This window comes from Mytilus edulis, chromosome 3, assembly GCF_963676685.1.
Source record: "Mytilus edulis chromosome 3, xbMytEdul2.2, whole genome shotgun sequence".
Lineage (NCBI taxonomy): Eukaryota > Metazoa > Mollusca > Bivalvia > Mytilida > Mytilidae > Mytilus > Mytilus edulis.
Window position 1 is genome coordinate 2,504,906 of NC_092346.1, and position 24,446 is coordinate 2,529,351.

The window sequence follows — 24,446 nt, forward strand, 5'->3', positions numbered from 1 at the left end:
GATTTGACAAAGACTATGAATTCTAATCTTCGAAACCGAAATCGGTTTGACGATGAAATGACATTGTAGGTTTCTGATAGTTGTGACTTCTGAAAACTCTATATCCATTTACATGAAAGATGTGTTGTTATTAACAAAAGAAATTTCAAGCTAGACCACAAACAGTAAGACAAATTTCCACACATCAGGTTTAGAATAAAAAGGGGAAAATCCACTATAAAATGGACCTAAAAAGATACTTCTAATGACATGTACCTCTAGTATGATGCACCTTTCCTTTTCATATAAATTTCACAGTCATCACTCATGTATCCAACTCACGTTCTGAAAACTTAAAAACATTAAAACAAATGACTATACTCTAACTATACACCTTATTGGTTTTTGCAATTTGGGATCTTGATCTAAGGCGTCCCAGAAAAAATAAAATAGCCTTGCTTGAACTATTGACGTCATACTACAATACATATTTCCATTGTGGTGTCAGATATTTTCTATATTGACCTAAAAATTTTACATGAAACTTTGTGATGACCAGTAATGGCAGACAAATTACAATAGGGTGTTTATGACGAAGGGCTCAGGTAGGTCCAATCGCCTAACATGGTTATCATACCCTCATGTTCGGTATTTTTTTCAGGGTCAGACCTAATCAAAATATTTACCACAAAAAGATGCCAAATTTTATACAGAGCTATAATTATGTGTGTTTTACAATGCAAGCATCAACAGTAAATTTGTAAGATTTTTATGCCCCCACTGTAGCAGAGCCAACATTTACCCTTGGCCTTACGTCCAAAAGTTGGTTTCTGTTCTCTAACTTTAGTTTGCCTTAACCAAATGTTATGAAACTTATACACAATGTTTATGACCACTAAATACAGATTAAATTAGAATTTTGGTGGCATCACTTTTACCGTTCTACTCTAGAGTTATGCCCCTTTACAAATGGAAAAATTACTAAATTTTTGTTTCTGTTCTCTAATTTAAGTTTGCCTCATGAAACCAAATGTTCATGATGTTACGAAACTTATACACAATGCTTAATACCATAATATACAGATCAAGTTTAAATTTGGAGTCGTCACTTTTACTGGTCGAGTTATGTTCTTTACAAATGGAAATATCAATCAAAGAATTTTTAAAATTGGACTTATCTTCCATGATAGATCATCAATACTTTATACAATGCAATGTTTAATTTTTCCTAGCCCTTCCACTGATAAATGAAAGCAAATTTAACCCTTCATTTCTAACAATATTCTGAATTATTCTTTGAAAATTGGAGTTATCAATCTTTGTCCAGAATGGTAGTTGAATCAAGTACAACCAATGCCTTATATAATGCAATATTCAATTTTACCTCCTACTGATAAATGGAAGCAATCTTTGCCATCATGACCATTCAGTGCTTACAAGCACTTTGATTACTGTTCTAGGGTTATCAATGGTTATGCCCCTTTACAAATGAAAAAATAGATTTTGTTTCCGTTCCCTAACTTGAGTTTGTCTCAACTAAATCATGTAAATGTAATGAAACGTATATATATATATATATATATATATATATATAAATGTAATGCTTTTTACCACAAAACTCTGTTCAACATCAGTTGTTCGACCTGTTAGTCAAATGCATTTTGTTAAAATACACTTTTTCACTTTGTCAGTCCTTTGGAAAATGTGTTTGTGCTGTATTTAGAACACTCTACCATGAAATTTGTTTTACATGCACACGTATACAAATTGCTGTTTTTATCCAAGGCAATGATAGGTTTAAAGATGTTTTCAATTTAGACTTGTATATCATAGATATAGGAAGATGTGGTGTGAGTGCCAATGAGACAACTCTCCATACAAATAACAATTTAAAAAGTAAACCATTATAGGTTAAAGTACGGCCTTCAACACGGAGCCTTAGCTCACACCGAACAACAAGCTATAAAGGGCCCCAAAATTACTAGTGTAAAACCATTCAAACGGGAAAACCAACGGTCTAATCTATATAAACAAAACGAGAAACGAGAAACACGTATATATTACATAAACAAACGACAACTACTGTACATCAGATTCCTGACTTAGGACAGGTGCAAACATTTGCAGCGGGATTAAACGTTTTAATGGATCCAAACCTTCTCCCTTTTTCTGAAACAATAGCATAACATCACAACAAAGAAAAACATACGATAAAATATCAATTGGCAGACTTAACTATATATACATGATATACATGTAAATATGCATATTCAGGACAATAACATAAAATTAAGAATGGAAGTGGGGAATGTGTCAAAGAGGCAACAACTCTGACCAAAGAGCAGAAAATAGCCTTAGGCCACCAATGGGTCTTCAACCCAGCAAGAAAATCCCACACCTTGAGGAGGGCTTTAGTTAGCCCCTAGACCTTAATGTTTCTACTAAACTGACATGCTGAACATGATTTTTAATGTGTTAGTTCACAATGTAACCTGCCTGCACTAAGATATTTCAACTTACCTGTACACATTATTCTGATATGGAGCCGATCAGTCTTTGCAGCAAATACCAATTTTAAAGACTTTGGTCTTACACTATCAACAGTCACACTTAGATGGCTTAGATTAACCTCGTTTGGTAATTATTTCATCTGGTGACAGTCTGTTTAATTTTATGTTAAATAAATGGACTTACCTGACCAACAAAATAACCAGTCAACTCAGAATACATATTTAAATGTGAAATAAATTTACTTACAAAAGATCATAATATTTTTGTTAGCAAAAAATATTAAAAAAAATACATTTGTAAAGATCAATAGTCATGATAGTAACCCTAAGTTTTTTGGTGAATACACAAAATGTACTATAATCAGAAGAAAAAAAAATGCACAGTTGAAGATGTATAGAGTTATTTTTATGGTAAAGGGGAGATAACCCATAAACCAAACAAATTAAGACCTCTAGGAGAGTCAAATTTGTACTTATTTATATTGAGTGATTTTATAAAGGTCAGTCATAAAGCTTCTAATTTTGCAGCATATTTAAACATTAACATTCCTGGCTTTCAAATGTTTGAGCATTTGTGTGGAGGTAAAACCAGAAAAGCACTTCATACACTTAAAATTTAAATGTTTTTACTACCGTAATTGATATTGAAGGTCTTGTGTCAAATTTTGTTACAGTGACTTGACTGTTGGTGTTGCTTTCCAACTAATGAAACTCATTCAAATTTCTGACCAAATTCCAATTTGTTTTATTAACCAAACTGTTAATTCTACTGGTCAGAATTTTGAACAAACTGTTTTAAAAGTCAAAATGTGAAAGTGCAAGGTGATGAAATAAAACATACTTACAATCCTAAATGATTTTTGTTCACCTAAATGTTGTTTTATTGTAAAAAATCAGTTTAAAACAGTTTGTATAGATATTTTATAGTCATTGCCATGCTAAAGGTTGAATGTTGTAATTTTGAATTGCTATAAAAATGTCTAAACTAGAAGCTTTCATATAGTTTCTCTATCGAAAAGTCTTTGATATTCATAAGAAGCAGACATCATTTGAATTAAAACATCATATATTCAGTAAAATATGTTTGAAATGACAATACATTATTGATAAGTTTCCATGGGGAGATAACCTAAATGTTATTCTTTTTGAATAAAGACTTTTTGAAAAAAATAATGATTATCTCCCCATAGAAACTTTCTACAAACATATTGGAATTTCACACTTTTTTTTACTGAATATGAAATGTTTTAATTCACATAATGTCTTATTCTTATGAATATAGAAGACTTTTCGATAGAGATAGAAAGGTACCAGTAGAGATTTCTAACACATGTTTCATTTACAGTTTATATGGTTAACATATGATAAGTAAGCCCATCTTTTTTGTCCATTGCTCCACCTACAATCTAGAATTTCATCAACAAAATGTTTGTTTAAATCGAAATTAAAATCTTTATTTTTTTTTTCAGATTATAGCTGATTAGTGTTAAATGATGTCAGTCCTGACAAGACAGATTTTACATCTGTGTTCTAGATGTCATTCTCCAGTTATTACGTCGGTAAATTTCATTCATGAGATTGACCGCAAAGGAGGATATAACCACAGGGTTGAACGCCCAGTCTCAGAGCGGTTAAAAGAGGGTTATGAGATATTTAAAAAAGACATCAAAGTTTTTGGTGAAGAAATGAAAGACAAATGGAGGGAAGATAGAATGCTCATAGCAAATCATAATGATTATGAATATTTTTGGAAATTTGATGGTGCTAAAACTTTAGAACCATGGGTAGTTACTTCTGATAGAGACAATTTAGAAGGTTTCAGTAAGGCTGAGATAGCCCTAAGTAAGAATAACAAGGCCTTATTTCATGGGTATTTATCTCAAAGACTTCCTAAAGATGGCATTCTTACAAGTACAGGCTACGCTAATATGAGGTCACCTCTCAAAACGGTAGGTTACATTTACATCTTCAGGTGAAATTGTTTGTTCATGTGTTTGGTTTAGACAGAGTCAACACCGAAAATAGAAAGTTATAATTTCAGGTACATGTATATCAATGTATATAACAGGCTTTCATTTATATAACAACTTTCTTATTTGAAAGTTTGTATTAGGAATTATCTCCCCTTTTTCTCTTCTGCAAACAACAAAATAGTTTTTTTTGTATTGGTGGAGTAGTTCAATTATTTTTTTATGCAAACAGTACTCCACAGAAGTCTCAATTGATAGTTTCCACTTTAAAGTTCAATCTTATCTTTGCACCTTGCATATTAGTAACAGAAAATTTGATTTATGAGTAAATTTAATTTTTAATTTTTGAATATTATCAGTGCTAGAAAATATTTAAATATACTGCCTCATTATAAATTTTTTGTTTGTCATTGACTTAATAAAGCGGTTAAGGTTAAACATTACCTTTGTAGTTGATTTTTTGTCGAGCCTGCAACTTTTGTTGCAGAAAGCTCGACATAGGGATAGTGATCCGGCGGCGGCGGCGTTAGCTAACTTCTTAAAAGCTTTATATTTTAGAAGGTGGGAGACCTGGATGCTTCATACTTTGTATATAGATGCCTCATGTTACGAAGTTTCCGTCAGTCACATGTCCAATGTCCTTGACCTCATTTTCATGGTTCAGTGACCACTTGAAAAAAAAGTTCAAATTTTTTGTAATGTTGAATTCTCTCTTATTATAAGTAATAGGATAACTATATTTGATATGTGCGTACCTTGCAAGGTTCTCATGTCTGTAAGACAGTTTTCACTTGACCTCGACCTCATTTCATGGATCAGTGAACAAGGTTAAGTTTTGGTGGTCAAGTCCATATCTCAGATACTATAAGCAATAGGGCTAGTATATTCAGTGTATGGAAGGACTGTAAGGTGTACATGTCCAACTGGCAGGTGTCATCTGACCTTGACCTCATTTTCATGGTTCAGTGGTTATAGTTAAATTTTTGTGTTTTGGTCTGTTTTTCTCATACTATATGCAATAGGTCTACTATATTTGTTGTATGGAACGATTGTAAGGTGTACATGTCTAGCGGGCAGATGTCATGTGACCTTGACCTCATTTTCATGGTTCAGTGGTCAAAGTTAAATTTTTGTGTTTTGGTCTGTTTTTCTCATACTATATGCAATAGGTCTACTATATTTGTTGTATGGAACGATTGTAAGGTGTACATGTCTAGCGGGCAGGTGTCATCTGACCTTGACCTCATTTTCATGGTTCAGTGGTCATAGTTAAATTTTTGTGTTTTGGTCTGTTTTTCTCATACTATATGCAATAGGTCTACTATATTTGTTGTATGGAACGATTGTAAGGTGTACATGTCTAGCGGGCAGATGTCATGTGACCTTGACCACATTTTCATGGTTCAGTGGTTATAGTTAAATTTTTGTGTTTTGGTCTGTTTTTCTCATACTATATGCAATAGGTCTACTATATTTGTTGTATGGAACTATTGTAAGGTGTACATGTCTAACGGGCAGATGTCATGTGACCTTGACCTCATTTTCATGGTTCAGTGGTCAAAGTTTTTATCTAATACTATATGCCATAGGTCAACTATATTTGGTGTATGGAAATATTTTATGATCTTTATGTCAGTCGCACAGGTTTTATTTGATCGTGACCTCATTTTCACGGTTCATTGCACAGTGTTAAGTTTTTGTGTTTTGGTCTATTTTTCTTAAACTATATAAGTAATAAGTCAACTATATATGTTGTATAGAAGCATTGTTAGCTGTACATGTCTGCCTGGCATGGTTCATCTGACCTTGACCTCATTTTCAAGGTTCATTGGTCTATGTTTAGTTATCTTGGTTAATGTTAAGTTTATGTGACAGTTGTTATAAAGCTTAGCTTTATACTAAGGACTATCAACATAATATCAGTGATTAGTATAGAAGGCGAGACATTTCAGCGTGTGCACTCTTGTCATAGTAAATACTTGGTCTGTTGATCATGGAAGTTCATTCTGTGTAAAATACCTGTATAATTATATGCTATAGATATTCATGAAATATGTAATGATAAATATATTCATTATTTTTAGAGATCATTTCAAAGACAAGAACCGTATGATTGGAGTATGTTTACACATCTGATATTACGTGTAAGGGGAGATGGACGACCATATCAGTTGTGTATTTTAATGCACAGATATTTTGATGTTCAGTGGTTTGACATGTATAATTTCACATTGTTTACAAGAGGAGGCCCTTACTGGCAGATAGCCAAAGTAAGTTCAAACAATATATAGCAAAAGGTTTAAGTTGAAGGTTAAAATTATTAGGATTTAGAAGATGTGGTATAAGTGCCAATGAGACAAAAAAAGAGGGACGAAATATACCAGACATGCCAGAGGGACAGTCAAACTCATAAATCGAAAATAAACTAACAACAAATCTTCAGCTAAGTCACAATGTGTAAAAAGTAAACAATTATTGCTCAAAGTACAGATTTAAACATGAAGTCTTGGCTTGTTTGTTTTAGTTGAAAGAACTGTTGAGTTTCAAGCTAAGTATTGAAATTTTCAAGCTTTTTTGTGAAGACAAGACTGATGATGACGAAAACTTTGAAGATTTTTTTCCTTGTACAAAGAGTGCTTCAACATTTCAAACATGCAATTGTCAAAAAGGAAGTGATTGTACTGCAGATGTTAAAATTGCTAACACGCTACAACTCAACATCATAATTTTGCAGACAGACTATAAAAGAATTATTCCCTTTCCATAAAAGACATAAAAAGTGTGACGTAAATTTATTTGTACAACAAAAGTGGTAAAATTTCAACCTATAAGCAAACAGGAAGTCACTGAGTGGCAGATGTAAATACTAGTATTGCTTATCTGCTCCATCTCAACATTTAAAATCTTTAGACCAAATATTAAATTATTCCACTTCATAGAAGCCATGAAGAAAGTTTTCATCAAAGGTCTTACTAATAAGGCTATTTTGGCTGTTTTTTGAAATTTTACACTGAATGCAAGAAATTCAAATTAAAGGTGAAATGTAGAGTGTTATAAGATCTGACCTTATTATATTCACTGCCATTAATTGGTCACTAATGATAGGTAACACACATGCTTTAATCACACCAATATCGATCTGCTGTTTACCTTTTATTCTTGACTATTTTCCTTTTTGTTTAATTATGGAGAGTGAAAATAAATACAAAACAGGTGGTAGGAATTCATGTTCAGATCATGGTTATTCAAATAATTGAAGAAGAAAAAATTTACTTTATTGAAGAAATCAATGTGTGAATTACATAGTGAAATGCATGACCATTGTCCCTTCTGCTTTTATTAAATGTTTGATTGATAGTACATGTATATACAGTTCATAGATCATAAGACTTATATTTATTCTTTGTCTTTTTTCAGATTCCTTTCTCAAAGTTTTTCTTGTCACATAAAGGTAGAATATTAGACGAACAGAGGAAGATAGACTTAGATAATGTGCGTAATTTTGGATTAACTCTTGCCGATAATGTAGAAGGACCATTTCAGTTAGAAGTGGATTATATTGGGTTAATCAATGATGAAAGTCATGTGGAAGAGTTTGCTTATGAAATGTATCGTCATGAATTTATTACGTTGTGATTAAATTTTATTTTAACTTTATTGATGTTTTACATTCATAGTTAGTGTAAATTGATTGTGCCCAGTGTCTTCCCTAGAAAAATTTTGATGCATGGTGCTTTAAAGGTGAATTTGCAATGCGGCGTATGGCGTTGTTTTGTAGAATTATTTTTATTACACTAGTGCAGTCACTGCATTTTAATGCAAATAATGCAACTGGATAGTAATCACAATATGAACTTATATTCTGACATCTAACACATATATCTATATGCACATTGCCCTGAAATGTTAATAATTAATCTCACGTTTTTTCTCCAGTCTTCAAAAATCACAATAAAACAAAAGTACTGGCATCAATTTCAGAATTTAAAGTATAATATCCTATTAACCTAGAAATTTAGGTGCTCAGCAAAATATTTGGTCAGAGAACACATATGTGCAATTACTTACAAGAATTCTTATATAAAATTGAGAATGGAAATGGGGAATGTGTCAAAGAGACAACAACCCGACCATAGAAAAAACAACAGCAGACGGTCACGAACAGGTCTTCAATGTAGCGAGAAATTCCTGCACCCGGAGGCGTCCTTCAGCTGGCCCCTAAACCAATATATACTAGTTCAGTAATAATGAATGCCATACTAATTTCCAAATTGTACACAAGAAACTAAAATTAAAATAATACAAGACTAAGAAAGGCCAGAGGCTCCTGACTTGGGACAGGCACAAAAATGCGGCGGGGTTAAACATGTTTATGAGATCTCAACCCTCCCCCTATACCTCTAGCCAATGTAGAAAAGTAAACGCATAAAAATATGCACATTAAAATTCAGTTCAAGACAAGTCCGAGTCTGATGTCAGAAGATGTAACCAAAGAAAATAAACAAAATGACAATAATACATAAATAACAACAGACTACTAGCAGCTCCAGACTTCAATTAAACTGATTGAAAGATTATGATTTAATCATATGAATATCAGGCACAATCCTTCCCGTTAGGGGTTTAGTATCATACCATCATAACATATATGAGAAGAAAATAACCTGTGTCATGCCAACAACTGTTTTTTGAATAAATGTGTTTAGTTCAGATGCAAAGACCCTATAAGTGAATCAATATTAACGCCAAAATATGCAATCTTTAATGACCTTACAACAGTATCGTAACTAACGTGACGATACCCAAATTGCACCTATTTTGACAGTTTTTTCACCTACGTTTTTTTATGATAAAGACAATAATGTCCATTCTGTGTTTATTTTGTAGCCTTATCCTTCTTTATTATATAGGTATACCAATTCGATTTTTAATCCATATGGAATCATAGAAAAATTGGTCTAAACTGACCTCCAAACCATCAATGATTCTGAAATGAGGAGTACCCAAATTGCATCTATGCTTAAATTCGCATCGTCAAAAGTCGAATAACAGAGCTTTTGTTTAATTTCTTCAAATATTTTGAACAATTGGATATAAGTCCATGCTTACTCTAATTTTTTTTAAAAAATAGTACTTGTAACATATTGTATTTGATCATTTTAAAAAGATGACGTTTTGATGACTTCGCATTCCATAAAAAATTGGATGTGAAATACCTGAACGTATAAGAAGTCTGCATGTTGAGCTATATTTACAAATGATGTCCTAATACCGATGATAAAATTTAGTAAGTGTTTTGACTAGTTTGTGATATCGAAAACCCTGGTGTAATAATTTTTCAGTAATACATAAATTTCTCTCGTTAAAATCTAAAAGATTGTTACATACACGAGCGAATCGTACATGTACAATTACTGATGAAAGCATCATTCTATAAAGTTAGGCGACGAAAACCCAACAAAAGAGTAAAAAAACAGCTGAAGTCCACCTAAGGGTCTTCAACACAGTGAGAAAATTCAGCACCTATAGATCTTCAGCTGGCCTCTAAACAAAAATATGTACTAGTTCAGTGAAATGGACACCATACTAAACTCCTAAACATATAACTTAAATTGACAAAAAATAAAAGACTAACAAAGGCCAGAAGCTCCTGATTTGGGACATGCCCTACAATATAGTGGTGTTAAACATATTAAGTGAGATCGCACAAACAAACAGTAATATGTACCGTTAAACTCAGTTTAAAAGAAGTCTCATTAGTCCAATGTCAGAAATGTTCCTAAAGTACATAGCATCAGATCTATTTGATTGTTGGACAAGATAGGCTAAAAGTGCTGAGTGTGATAATTAACTTCAAGTTGCTTTCATCTACTTCATTTGATGTCTAGTGGAGATATGAAAAAGAAGATGTGGTATGATTGCCAATGAGACAACTGTCCACAAGAGACCAAAATGACACAGCAAATTAACAACTATAGGTCACCATACGGCCTTCAACAATGAGCAAAACCCATACGGCATAGTCAGCTACAAAAGGCACGGAAATGACAATGTAAAACAATTCAAACAAGGAAAACTTTGACTCATTGACAATCCTGCTGTAAGTTTTTATTTGTGTCTCTTTTGTTACACAGAATTAGAGACATAGGGATTAGTTTCAGGCGGTGGCAGCAACAGCAACATGTATTTGTAAAATGCTTTATATTGAAGAAGTCAAAATTAAGTTGCAGAACAGAAAAAAAAAATCGGCATTTTATCCATATACAAAGGGCATAGCTCTAGAACTGTGAAAGTGAGGTCTTCAAAATTCAACCTTGCTCAGTGTTTTGTGATAATAAGCAGTGTATAAGTTTCATTACATTCGGTTGCAGCAAACTTATGTTAGAGGACAGAAATCAATTTCGGGTCGTACAGAAGAATGTACAGATGAACAAGGTAAAAACTTTTAAAATGCACCTACAGCTATAAAGGCTGGGGCATAAAACCACAGATTGGACCAAAATGTTGGCGCAACAAAATGAATATAGATCATTATGTCTAGCTTTCTCAAAATAAATTTTGCATACCCAACAAAATAAGAGATAAAATCCAAAAGGATGACAGACCCAAAGAAGTGATATTAGTCCTTTTGAGGCACATGAGCTAATTGTGGGTGAGTGTATTCTATACACCTAATATTGCTCTAACCTGGATTCACAATGTGACTTCTGCAGTATCATTCTCTGACCATGTTATTAATTTTAATAATGTTGTGTCATCTCTTTTTTTTTAGTATATGGCTCCAAAATAAAGATGTACAGCATAATAGGGCAAACAAACTACTGTAAATTCAGAAATTATTGCGTGCATTTATTATTGCGATTTTGTTATTTCAGACTAAAATGCGATTTTAATTATTACGATTTTGAGAAAAATCCTGTTTAATTCATATAAAACATTTCAAAGTGCGTGTTTAAATTATTGCGTTTACAACTCAGTCGCATATTTCGCAATAATAAAAACCTCGCAATAATTTCTGAATTTACAGTATAAGAATTTCAAAATGTCTGTTGACATATATGCTGATTTAATGTCATTTCAACACATCTTGTAATATATACAGTGCACCCACTTCCTGTTTGCTGATACGTTAAAATGTAACTACACATTGATCAAGGAAACTTTCCATCAAACTAGTATTGGTCTTGAGAGCAGGATATCACCCATGCATTGTCACTGTACTAGTATACATATTTTTTAAGGGTCCAGCTGAAGGACACCTACAGGTGCAGGAGATTTTCGCTACATTGAAGACCCATTGGTGGCCTTCGGCTGTTGTCTGCTCTATGGTCGGGTTGTTGTCGCTTTGACACATTCCCCATTTCCTTTCTCAATTTTATGTTTGTGTCCACATTTGTTGTAGAAATTGTAGATTTTTCATCTCCGTGAGTCAGGGCAATTTGTGTTATTACGACACATCTAATCATGCTAGTTACAACTTTTTATTTAGAAGCAAAAATAAAAGTCAAAATAAATTTTGTCAAAAATATATTTCATAAAATTTCAACAAAATATTTTGGGCAAAATATACATACAAAGACTGATGTAAATTTTATATTACAATGTAACAGAATAACATATTTTTAAACAACCTCTAAATGATAATCAGAACTTATATAAAGATCTATATTTCCCAGTACTATTGCCAATCATTGTTTATCATGTCCTGGACCAAACACATATGATTATTAGATTAAAGAAGATGTGGTACTAATGCCAATGAGACAACTCTTCATCTAAGTCACAATTTGAAAAAGTAAACCATTATAGGTCAGAGTATGGCATTCAACATGTAGCCTTGGCTCACATCAAACAGCAAGCTATTAAGTGCCCCAAAAATGACTAGTGTAAAACCATTCAAACAGGAGTTCAAATTTATTTTGAAAACAAACCTATATGGTCTGGTCTGTCAATATAAACCAAACTAATATATACTCGTATTTTTTTAACGTATAAGTACCTGTATATCAATATGGTCATGACCACATGTATGCAGTCCAAAAAGTGACATGATCCAAACATATATATAAGTATGGCATTCCCTTTATTGCAAAAATATAATTTTATAAATAATACAAAATAATCATTTGATCTGCGTAAGATATAAATCACCCTTATGTAAATGTATATCATTACATCTGTTATCTTATTTAAGGTTGAACAAATTTCAAAGTCTGTACATGTTTGAAAATGTTATATGTTAAGGTGGTACCTAACACTTACACTAAAATTAATTTGGCTCGTTTAATTTTCATAAAATGTTGTCAAAGTATTTGACCCTTTAACAAAAATATAAAAATTTCTAAAGCTTTGAACCAACCGTTTTGTCAGAAAAATTACACTGGTCATATAGCAGTTTGACAAACACCGATGTTGATCATTGAGAAGCTTAATATTCCTTTTACAACACAACGTAATTAAAACGTTTAGCTGACTTTATAGAGTTATCTCCCTGTAGTGTTAGGTACCACCTTAAAAGAACTCTTCAAAACAGACCAAAACCCATCTTTGAAAGTTCGAAAATAAATCAAAGTCTTAAATATGTACCTGTATATTTTCACTTGAATATGGTCGATTTCTATCTGATGCATTTCTTTCTAAAAATATTGTAATGAACAATTCACTGATGTGTATTAAGTCTGAAGTTGATTAGCAAAAACTTTTTAAATAGGTTTTTCACAATTTTATATTAAAACAGGCTATTATTTGAACTTGGAATTATTTTTAATTATGGAATTTGCATAATTTCTTGTATTTAAAATTTTTAATAAATTCCATGTTTATTTGGTATTATGATCTTTTGAACGGTTAATAACTCTTTTCATACAATGTATTTTGGTTAGATAGTGTTGTGCGCGGCACAGTACATTCTATTGAAAATATACTATTTTTTTTGTAATAGAAAGTGTTGTGCGCAGCACAGAACATTTTAGTACAGAATAAACATGGAATTTATTAAAAATTTCAATAACAAGAAATCAAGCAAATTCCATAATTAAAAATAATTCCAAGTTCAAATAATAGCCTGTTTTAAGCACTTTAATTCAAAGCAGAAGTGACTATTATTTTTTCTCCGTTTGGAAAAACATTTCTATGGTTAAACCTTAAATACTACATTTTTGGGGGCAAATTTCCACTTAATTTTGAAAATACAGTTAAAATCTAACTGAAATACTTTAAAAGTGATCAATAGAACTTCTGATGGCTGATGAAAGACATTAAACTAATATTCATAGGGAAAGATTCATAAATATTTCACAACACAATGCATATAATTCTATTTAAAAGACTTTACAAGCTTATGTGTGACTGGTATATAAAACTTTATGGTGTGTAGTTAGTAAGGCTATTGCCTCATGTAAATATTACCTTATACCTAGTAGAATTACAAGCTTATGTGTGACTGGTATATAAAACTTTATGGTGTGTAGTTAGTAAGGCTATTGCCTCATGTAAAAATTACCTTATACCTAGTAGAATATAACAAACAATTCATATATAATTAACAAAACAACGCACAATCAAAGAAAATAAAACTTAAAAAAATATCTTGAAAGATGAGATTCTGACAAAACTTTGTACTAAACAAATACAATATAAACACAACTTATATATTATTTTCTCATAAATTAATAGCACTTATAATATTCAATAAACATCTTTATACATCTAAATCGGAGAAGTTTTGAGAAAAAAATCATAACAACACAATTTCAACTTGTTCAGCTGGAAAACAAATTCCATAGAAATAAGAAAATGTGGTATGAGTGCAAATGAGACAACATTCAATTCAAGTCCATGTGTATTTAATTGCAACACATATTTCTAATTACAGAAGTTTAATTAATTAGTTCTTGATGTGACATGTAACTTTTAGCACATATGGCTATAGCATAAGGGCCATATTCTATTCATAGAATTCTAAAAATAAACCTTTGGAGGAAGCTGGAGTAACTATACAAAAAAACCAGAACTTTGCCAGGAAATCTGGCAATCCTAGTCATTTAAGATTATTGTCAACTTGCCAAAGTGAGTTTCAAACCAGGTTTTTATGGAGAGGTTATGTTCCTGAGAATTAGGAAATAGACAACCATATTGTGACAAAAAAACTGGCTTTTATTTATCCTATAAGTTTCTGTTTTTTACTGTTTTTAAGGGGCCAATATTGGGTGTGACTTTGTTTGAATCTGTGCAAGCACTCTGAGTGTTGCCAAGCAAGTGATTGAATTTGAGAAGTCGATGTTGTATAAACTATGTTTATATGATAATGACTAAAAACCTTAACATGTACAATTTAACTGATTGTCAATTGAATCAACAATTATATAACATAGCTCTGTATAATTTATATAAACAGCATAGTTGAACAAAATAATATCCACAAAGTATATGTAAAAAGAAACATTCCACAAATATTAGAAATTAGTCCACAACTTAAATAATGAGAGATTCATATTTTACCAACATAACAAAAGGTTCTGTACTAAACAGAAAATATTGTGCCATGTTATGTTTTCTTATTATTGTGGATTAATCATTATTCATGGGATACCCTTTTTGAGGCTTTGTTGGGCCAGCTATTAAACCTTAAAATATAAGGAGTTGTGGTATGATTACCAATGAGACAACTATTCATCAAAGTTCAAATGAAGAGTATGTACTCGTCTTTAAATGGTCAATGAATTAAACATTTTTCTAGTGGCATATATGCAAAACCCAAATATCAAATACTGTAAATTCATAAATATTCATTTGATACCAATTTTGGTGTAATTCATGGGTATTGGAGAACCCACAAATTGAAACGTTCAACAATTATTATAAATTTTAAAAAAAAGGAATGTATGCAAACTTTGCCAAAGCCAAGAAATTAACTATCAAAAATGCATTCCTCGATCCAGGAAAATTGGTACCCATGAAATAGATGAATCCACAATATCCAGTTTTCCTCAATCCAAAACAAAAATACATTACTTCACAGTATTGCAATCTTGGTATATAAAACATAGATTATTTAACAAATAGATAATATACAGGTTATACATGTATTTTACTACTTCCTATTATATTTTCAACAAAACATTTAAAATATTAATTACATAAATATCTAAATCATAAATATAAACAGACTCCAGATTACTTGAATATGAATATTAATAGGCAAACTAAAAATTTAGTGACATAACAATGTTTATATTGTGAACAATAAAATCTTGTAGAAAATAGATATTTTTTGGTTGTTGTTGAAGTGGATGAGGGTTTCGTTTATTGTTCAAAGTTTTGATCAAAGTAATTTTAGTTTTACAAAAAGGATCGAATGAAATGAATAAGGTACTTATATCAACCATAAAAACATGAACACATCCAACAGAAAACTTCACTAAATATTTAGAAAAATTCATCTTCACTCCATTTGAGAACCCATGAATGATGAACTAGCTATAGTGAAATATGAAATGTATTGTACAATGATTTACATAAAGTTTATGATAAACCCTAAAGGCATTATGGGTAATTATGCTGAATATATAGAGATCCTGATATTAATTATATGGATTTCATAAAAGAAATAAGTACATGTTAAATTATTACACAAACAAAATTATTTACAACATACAAAAGTATCTGACATATTGCTCCACATTAATGTGGTTCTAATCATCACATTAAAATATTTAGAATTTCCCAGGAAAAATAAGTTTTTTGTCTTTATTTCATTGCAGGCAAAACAGGACCACTTTTAAAATTCATACAATACATTAAATTGGAAAACTGAATGAGTGCATTTAATATTGCAGATCCTTTTACTGAAAGTCAGAAATGTGAAATCTTATTAATGCAAACCCAAACATTTAATCACAACTGAACTTATGAATGCCAATTTTTAATATTGTGGACATATTTGATGCTGAACTAATTATTTATATTATTTAATTCAAATCATCCATCAATATCAAAATATTTTGATATGTAAAGATATCACAAACCTATGAATATGCATAAGGACTTTATATCAAATACTGTGATTCATAATAATTCTAGGGATACCTATTTTCATGGATTGCTTGAGTATTGGTGAACCACAAATTTCAACAACCAATAAATTACACATTTTCTATAGGCTTCCAGACTGTGGCAAAACAATTAAATCAAATATCCAAGAAAATAAAATGTTTCCTATAAATTCATGAAAACTGGTACCCATGAAAATAAATGAACCAACAGTAGGAACAAAAAATTATTACTCAATGATCACATGATATATAACTCAAAGTCACATGACTACAACACATATATAATATTTGATAATCATTTAAATCTGACCACTATAGATTTTATGGTGACCTCTGGATGTCTACTTCAATTGTATGATTGTCTGATTGCTTCTCTAAATGTAGAAGTTTACCAACTTTAAAAAAAATAAAATTTAAGTTTCTAACATGACACACCCTTCTTTCACTTTGATAACAAATTTAATGAAGAGTGACAGATACAGACAGAGGAAAGATCATAATGACAAAATATGGTACCTTTGTTAAAATGAGCAAAGAGCTTGAAGTGAAATAACCATTTCTTAAATTAAATTGACATCTTACATTTAATTGCAACAATTTTTAATCTCATACTTTATTACTTTTATTACTTTTTAGTGAAGACTCTTGAAAGGTCTCTGCTATATTTCATAAGGTTCAAATTTTCAACGATTTTTTTTGGTGGACTTAATTACCACCCTAATAAAATGACAATTGCTATGTTTAAAGATGTACCTTGGCTATGTAAGGCATGTGTACTGAATAAGGCAAAACTAACTTAATAATTAATACAACAATTAATATTTAATGCCTTAATACCTCAGTGTACATCATGTGTACATGATACAAAACAAATTAAAATATACCAAATATTGACAGATTGATAAAGAGACAGCATAAATACTACAAAGTAAATATCTTATGATTAAATAAATATAGATTGATTACAGGCCATCCAATTGATGTAAAGTTATTTTTAAACTTTCTACCTATATGTGTACTTTTCTACCAGAAGCCCAAAATGATCAAATTAATTTTACAATATAGACTGTTTTAACCTATAGCTATGCTTCAATGATTTGATTAACCTTATCCCATTATATTTGTATACCATTTTAAATACATGATTTTAAATATTAGCATACATAGACTTTTATCCTCAGTTAAATATTCATATATCGTTGTGTAAATAAATTTGTAATGCTGCAAAAATTGACTTTGGTTTGATTATTTAAAAACCTCTACATGCATTTTAAACCCACAATTGTATTTATCACATAAATTTCCCTATTTTTTTCGTACTTCAATCATGAAATCGTTGAACCATGTAATTTTGTCCATCCTCTTTATCAAATCCAAACTGTTTGTAAAACTTGACCATCCCGTCTAAACATTCTAATGACAGTTTATAACAGTCTATCTTCTGACATAAAATTGTTAATACATCCAACAACCTGCAATGGAAATAAAATTTAATTTAGCTATATTCATGATGGTCCGCCGTAGTGGTGGTATCTCCATTACGAAAAGCAGTAAAAATTCTTGCCAAAGGACAATAACAGTAATTTTTGGTGCAAAATTAGAAACTAATGCAAATCAAGAACTAATGGTTGAAATGTGTCTTTTTACAGTAGGGTTCATGTTGCTAAGTGTTTAGTTTCTTTTGTAACCATGGTGCTATTATTTTTCGACTTATAATGTCTCTTTGTTGCTAAGTGTTTAGTTTTCTATTTTGTGTCTCTTGTCTGTTTGTCTTTTTCTTTTTTAATCATGGTGTTGGTTTATTTTTTCAACTTATGAGTGTAAATGTCTTTCTTATAAAACTAATACAACTCACTCTTAGACTAATGCTGTAAGTTAATAAGATGTTTCTCAAAATTTGTGAACAAATATTAAATTGCTCTAAATTAATGAAATACTAACACAAAAATTATGCACTGTGGTATAAAGATACTTACAATTTCCCCAACTGTTTTCCTCTGTAAGCATTGTTCACTACAATATCTTCTATTCTACCTCTCTGAAAAATTATTATTTTAATTTTTTTTTTTTTATATATTTTACTTTATATTGAAAGACATGTGTCACCCATTGGACATTTATAAAAAGTTAGTTTGCAGTATTCCACTAGAAGTAGCCAAACCATTTACAAACAGGGTTTTCTTACTATTTATGGCAAGTGTTGCGACTTGCCTTACAAGTTGAAGGGGTTTTGAACAACCTATTTGTTTATTCCATCCTGTAAAGAATTAAACTGCTATCGCAAGCATGAATATAATTTGATTTCCCCTATACTGTATATCAACTACAAAAAGTAGGAAAATTAAGCCTTAAAATGCACATATCATATCTTTAAGTGCCCAGAGTCAAAACAAGTTGGGCTTAAGCTATTTAAAAAAGGTGGTACCCAACACCTTGACTAAAATTGATTTGGCTCGTTTAATTTTCATAAAATTCTGACAAAATATTAACTCTGACCCTTTGATTAGAATATAAAAATTTCAAAAAACTTGAACCAAGCACTTTATTGGAATAATTTCATTGGATATATAGGAGTTTGAAAAAAACTAATTTTGATCATTGAGAAGCTTTATATTTTCTTAACAATACAACGTGATTAAAATGTCTAGATGTTTTTAAATAGTTATCTCCCTGTAGTGTCAGGTACCACCTTATGGTTCCTCAGCTAAAGTGTACTGAATTGGTTTTGTTTGTATTTGTGATTTCATAATTTGTACGATGGTCTAAACTGCTAACTGTTTATTTCTTAATTATGTTTTCCTAATACTTACAGATGCACACTGTCGTAAAAACTTTCGTTCTTTCACCAGAGAACCGGTTCCTATCACCTGGTTTAAAGACATATCTTCTATCACAACTATATAATATGTATCTCCACAACCTTTCAGATCATTAAATCTGGCTGAAAATAAGAAAAAAGCACTGTCTACACATGGTCGCTATTCAAATATTGTTGCAGTGTTTTTATTATTGAAAAAATTACAACGTAAATATGAAAGCTTGCATAATTTCTTAATATTGGTAGGATTCTTTGTATGCAGCATTTTCTGAAATGCAAATTGGTCTCACATTGTGTGTCTCAATTGGGTCTAAGCGTGATTCGGGATTGCCGATTTTTTGTAAGCGTGACACGTGAAAGTCAAATTATTGTGGCGTGAAAACGAGAAATGAGGTCTTTTGGGACCCAGAAAATGACAAAAAAATGAGAATTGCTTACGTACAAAGCGGGATACGGGAATCTGACAAAACAGTAAGCGGGATCTGGGATCTGAATCCCCCAATGAGACTACCCACATTTTTGTTCAACTATCATGTATGTGAGTCTGTGGCAAAAATAAATGTATGTAGAAATTTCTGAATTGTCAGTAAATTTAATCATTTTAGAAAAGTTTTGGAGCTAGAATTATCATATACTGTGGATTCATTTATTTTCGTGGGTATCAATTTTCGTGGATTGCTGAAAACTTGCATATTCGTGGATATTTGATTTTGTGGTTTTGCCATTGAATCTTTGTATATAAAGTCTATCGAAAATATGTTATTCGTTGAAAATTTGAATTCATGGTTCACCTGTACCCAAGAAACCGACTAAAATTGATATCCAACGAAAAATACAGAGTATTTAATTCTATAATTAAAATATAATAGTATTTACCTTCAAACTCTTCTCTGGAGACATTTCCAACTTTGGTCAGCTGACTCAATAAATTCATATAGCCTGTGAATAAATGTAAACAGGTTGACGTATACCAGTAGACTGAACTGAAACCATTAATTGTTTTCTAATGAAATTTTGTTTTTTTCACATTATTTTTCAATTTGTATACTCTCATTGGACTCTTAATATAATATTCCGAAATTATCTGTCTATATTTAATTAATTGTTCTATGATTATAGTCTACATTTAATTAATTGTTCTATGATTGTAGTCTATATTTAATCAATAGTATGTAATAGGGTTACAAATCTTAGTGGTTTCACTTTAAATCACTAAATGACTAGCAATTACAATATCATTGGGATTCATACTGAGTGATTTTAAACAGAAGCATGATTAATCATATTTTAAAAGTATACTGTTTTCCCGTTTGAATTGTTTTACAATTGTCATTTTAGGGCCTTTTATAGTTGACTATGTGATGTGAGCTTTGGTCATTGGTGAAGGCCATACATGACTTATAGTAGTTAATTTCTGTTTTATTTGGTCTCTTATGGAGCCTTGTCTCATTGGCAATCATACTACATCTTCTTTTTTATATGTAGTTAGGTAGGTCATGATGTTTTTAACATGGTTAAGGCATGTTTTTAACATGGTTAAGTCATGTTTTTAACATGGTTAAGTCATGTTTTTTTAACATGGTTAAGGCATATTTTTTACCATGGTTAAGGCATATTTTAATGACAAAATTCAGGTAATATTTGAGCTTAAATAGACACCAAGGTGGCAATCAAAACCATTAGTCAAAAAACAATATAACTCAGGCCAAAAGAAAAAAAGACTAGTAGCAGTGCACAAATCATTGCACATAAAACTAAAGATTTAGCAATTCACTTACCATGCTAACCATGCTAAGTGTTTCAATTGTTTCTCTTTTTTTTTAATTTAGATTAGACCCCATGTAGACCATTGAATTTCCCATTTGAATGGTTTTACACTAGTAATTTTTGGAGCCATTTATAGCTTGATGTTCGGTGTGAGCCTAGGCTATGTATTGAAGACCATACCTTGATCTATATTGGTTTTACTTTTATACATTGTGACTTGGATGGAGAGTTGGTCTCATTGGCACTTATACCACATCTTTCTATATATATATAACACTACCAAAAACAGGGATGAAATCAGGTGCTTCAGAAGGGTAAGTACTTCAAGCTTCACATGTTGTGTTGTTTATGGAAAGTGAAAATCCAGGGACTTTTGTTTGTACAAATTTAAGCTAAGATACCTAGTAGTACTTTTTACCTTTTCCAGAAGATAACCTTATCAAAACAGATGTTGATCGAAACTTTCATAAAAATACTTACCTTTATCATAATCAGATCTATAGAGTGGTCTAAGTTTTAACATTTCTCCTGGATTCTGTGGTGATATATTGGGATTGTATGTTGCTCTAGATTTGTGTTCAAAGTCTAGTTCTCGCAGAATGCTAGGATCAAAGAGAGGCTCATCTTCAACTCCATTTGCCTATTTAAAGAAAAATATCTAATCATAGCAATATTAATTATCTATTAGTTTTAAATGAAACAAAAATAAGGAGTAACTAATATATGCCAACTGAGCGATAACCATATGATTTCAATAAACCATAACCTTGAACATGTTGAAAAATAATTTGAAGCCAGACATTAGTTTTTTTAGTCTTAAAATAAATCCACATTATTTCAAATCTTTAAACTTCAAAAGAAATTCATTGTTTTGCAAGTTTTTTATATATTGATTAAGATTACAATATTTTCTGAACATTATATTTGATTTTTTGTGTGTGTAAATATCATGAATATACAAACTGAATTCTGATTATAAATCTTAAAGATCTGACAGAAATGTAGGCCTGATTGTATTTGAAAGTGGAATTACTAAGACACATGCATTGATATACGTCCCCAGTCATGAGTTGCAGCACAAAAATAGCACAAGTTTAGAATCATGATTATTATTTTTACAGAATGTGTGAGACAGCTAAATGTAAATTTTTATTTTTTATTGTAAAAAATTTGTGGAAACTGGAAAGTAATGTATACATGTAGTAATAAGTTTATATATATAGGGGATTTATACACATATATATATATATATATCATTCATTGTCATTTTTTATATAATTCCCCTATTCCTAATGTTCAATTTTTTATCCTATCCTACTGTCTTTCATGTCTTAATCTATTAATTACATTTTACCAGCTTTCTATTAAAGCATGCTTAGTTTACATTTCTTATTTGGCTTTAATTGCAGGGGTGTGGAAATATTTGTTGAGAGCACTTGTCCCCGGGCAAGTGAAACCTAAAATTTTACTTGTCCGGAAAAAAATTTACTTGCCCTGATGATCCCAATAAATATTGAAGTATTTCTTGTTAGCTAATATATGATTCTTACTTAGCACTGTTGTGCATCACAAACAAATAAAATATATTTGTTTATATGTGTAAAAAAATAGGAAAGTATGAAATGGGTTGACATCAATGGCCCGGGGACAGAAACCTAACAGCAAACCAACCAATGAAATGACATGTAAAGGACAATTTTGCAGCAGTTTTTAAATAAATATTGTAGCCAGTAGGTACATTTTTACATATACTAAATTTGATGACAGTGATTGAAGAAATGTAAACTAAATAATAGATAAACTATTGATTTTATGGTGTTTCTCTGAACTGACACACTTGGTTTTTTTTCTTGACTATTTATTATTGTCTTGATGGGCAATTAATGCATCCTTTTTATTTTCCACTTTGACAACAAATAATGTTGTCAATGACCTTTAATCTATAAATAAGACTTCATCTATAAATAAGACAAAAACTTAATTTATTTTCCGAATTTCCATAGATAGCCAGGGGCAATCTGATACCCACGATGTCTGAAATTCTCGCTTCCGTTTTTTTTTTTTAAATATTCTGTGTCCTCCATTTGCATTTAAGGTTTTCTACTCGACTCATGACTCTTTTTGTCTTGCTTCTCCACCATTTTATTAAGTATTTCTTAATATGAATCTTGATACAAAATTTAAAGAAATTACACTTCCGTTAAGATGGATAAAACCTTATCGACGATTCCGGGTCAATGGACAAAGCCAATGCAATGTTATGTGACTCGGGTTCGCATACTTATTTTTACTTATTTTGGTAATCTATCTATTTCCGGTATCATGTAATATTTATCGTCATAAACATTGATGTGTTTACTTGCTGAACATTGGTTTCTTTTACATAAATTAAACATCTTTATACGTTTGAAATTAATTTTATGTTTTTGTTGGATTTGAACTTTGTCTTGTATATTTTTTTACTTGTCCACGGGCAACCAAGACAAAAATAATTACTTGTCCGGTTGTTCAAATGTACGAGTCGGGCGAGTCGGGCATAGCATTTCCACACCCCTGACTTATTGACATGCATGATTGAAATGCTTATAATTCTGCTTAATCTAACTTCCCATTGCTTATGTATTCTGTAGTAATGCCTTGTTTGTCAGTGAAAATACAAAAATATATGACCAAATACTAGGATTTGTATAGTGTCACTATACAAACCTTTGTCAAAAACAACTTTAAACAATACATATTTTGTTCATCTATGTTTTGACAGATTTTTTTTTATCCATATTAATTTATTTAGAAACATTTACCAGGCATGTGCTGGAAAGTAAACATCATTACATTGATGGTTTTCTGTAACTAAAGAAGTAGAAGGCTCCATCCCAACTCTAATTCTAAATAAAGCTTATTTATTTATTCATTCGTTTATGCACCAGGTACTGCGTTTGGACTAATATATAGGGATAGTATTGTAGGACCCAAGTGGTTATATTGTTGGAAGTAAGATACAAAATCCTTTCAAGTGTATAGTTCTAGTCTTATATCAATATCAGCTTACATTTTTTTTCTCACAGTCACATTTCCTGGAAAACTATTTTTAAATTATCTGAATTCATGGATTTTCCTATATATAGTATAACATTTTCTGTAGCATTGGTTGTGGTGTTTTTTTTAACACATTTTAAATAATCTTTATTTTGACAGTTTGTTTACCTGTTTATCATTGGTTGTCATAATTTATCAAACTATCACAGTCCCTGCCCTGTTCTTCTTTCAGGAGTGATGAAATTTACACGTCACGGATTTTTACCCGAATTGTTTCCGGATTTTAATTACATAGTCACTAAAAAATAGTTTT

The 24,446-nt window shown here is 30.9% G+C and overlaps 2 protein-coding genes across 3 annotated transcripts; one reads left to right on the plus strand and one right to left on the minus strand.

The window, feature by feature from the left end:
* Window positions 1-3: 3 nt before the first annotated feature.
* On the plus strand, window positions 4-8,116 carry LOC139515623 (complex I intermediate-associated protein 30, mitochondrial-like). 2 transcript variants are annotated; one of them, XM_071305247.1, is made up of 4 exons: window positions 4-65; window positions 3,959-4,438; window positions 6,544-6,729; window positions 7,877-8,116. In XM_071305247.1, exons 2-4 carry the CDS (start codon window positions 3,980-3,982, stop codon window positions 8,093-8,095), a joined length of 864 nt encoding a protein of 287 aa, XP_071161348.1. In that variant the 5' UTR covers window positions 4-65; window positions 3,959-3,979; the 3' UTR covers window positions 8,096-8,116. The 2 variants fall into 2 exon arrangements, with proteins under 2 accessions (XP_071161348.1, XP_071161350.1); XM_071305249.1 differs by having other exon boundaries at window positions 38-164.
* Window positions 8,117-11,969: 3,853 nt separating this feature from the next.
* LOC139515624 (glucosamine 6-phosphate N-acetyltransferase-like) lies at window positions 11,970-24,433 on the minus strand. The gene is made up of 8 exons (XM_071305250.1): window positions 24,302-24,433; window positions 21,578-21,737; window positions 20,207-20,269; window positions 19,323-19,453; window positions 18,489-18,550; window positions 13,962-17,984; window positions 13,537-13,867; window positions 11,970-13,197 (listed from the first exon to the last, which is right to left on the minus strand). The coding sequence occupies exons 1-6, from the start codon at window positions 24,320-24,322 to the stop codon at window positions 17,834-17,836; spliced, it is 588 nt and encodes a 195-aa protein (XP_071161351.1). The 5' UTR covers window positions 24,323-24,433; the 3' UTR covers window positions 11,970-13,197; window positions 13,537-13,867; window positions 13,962-17,833.
* Window positions 24,434-24,446: the final 13 nt, after the last annotated feature.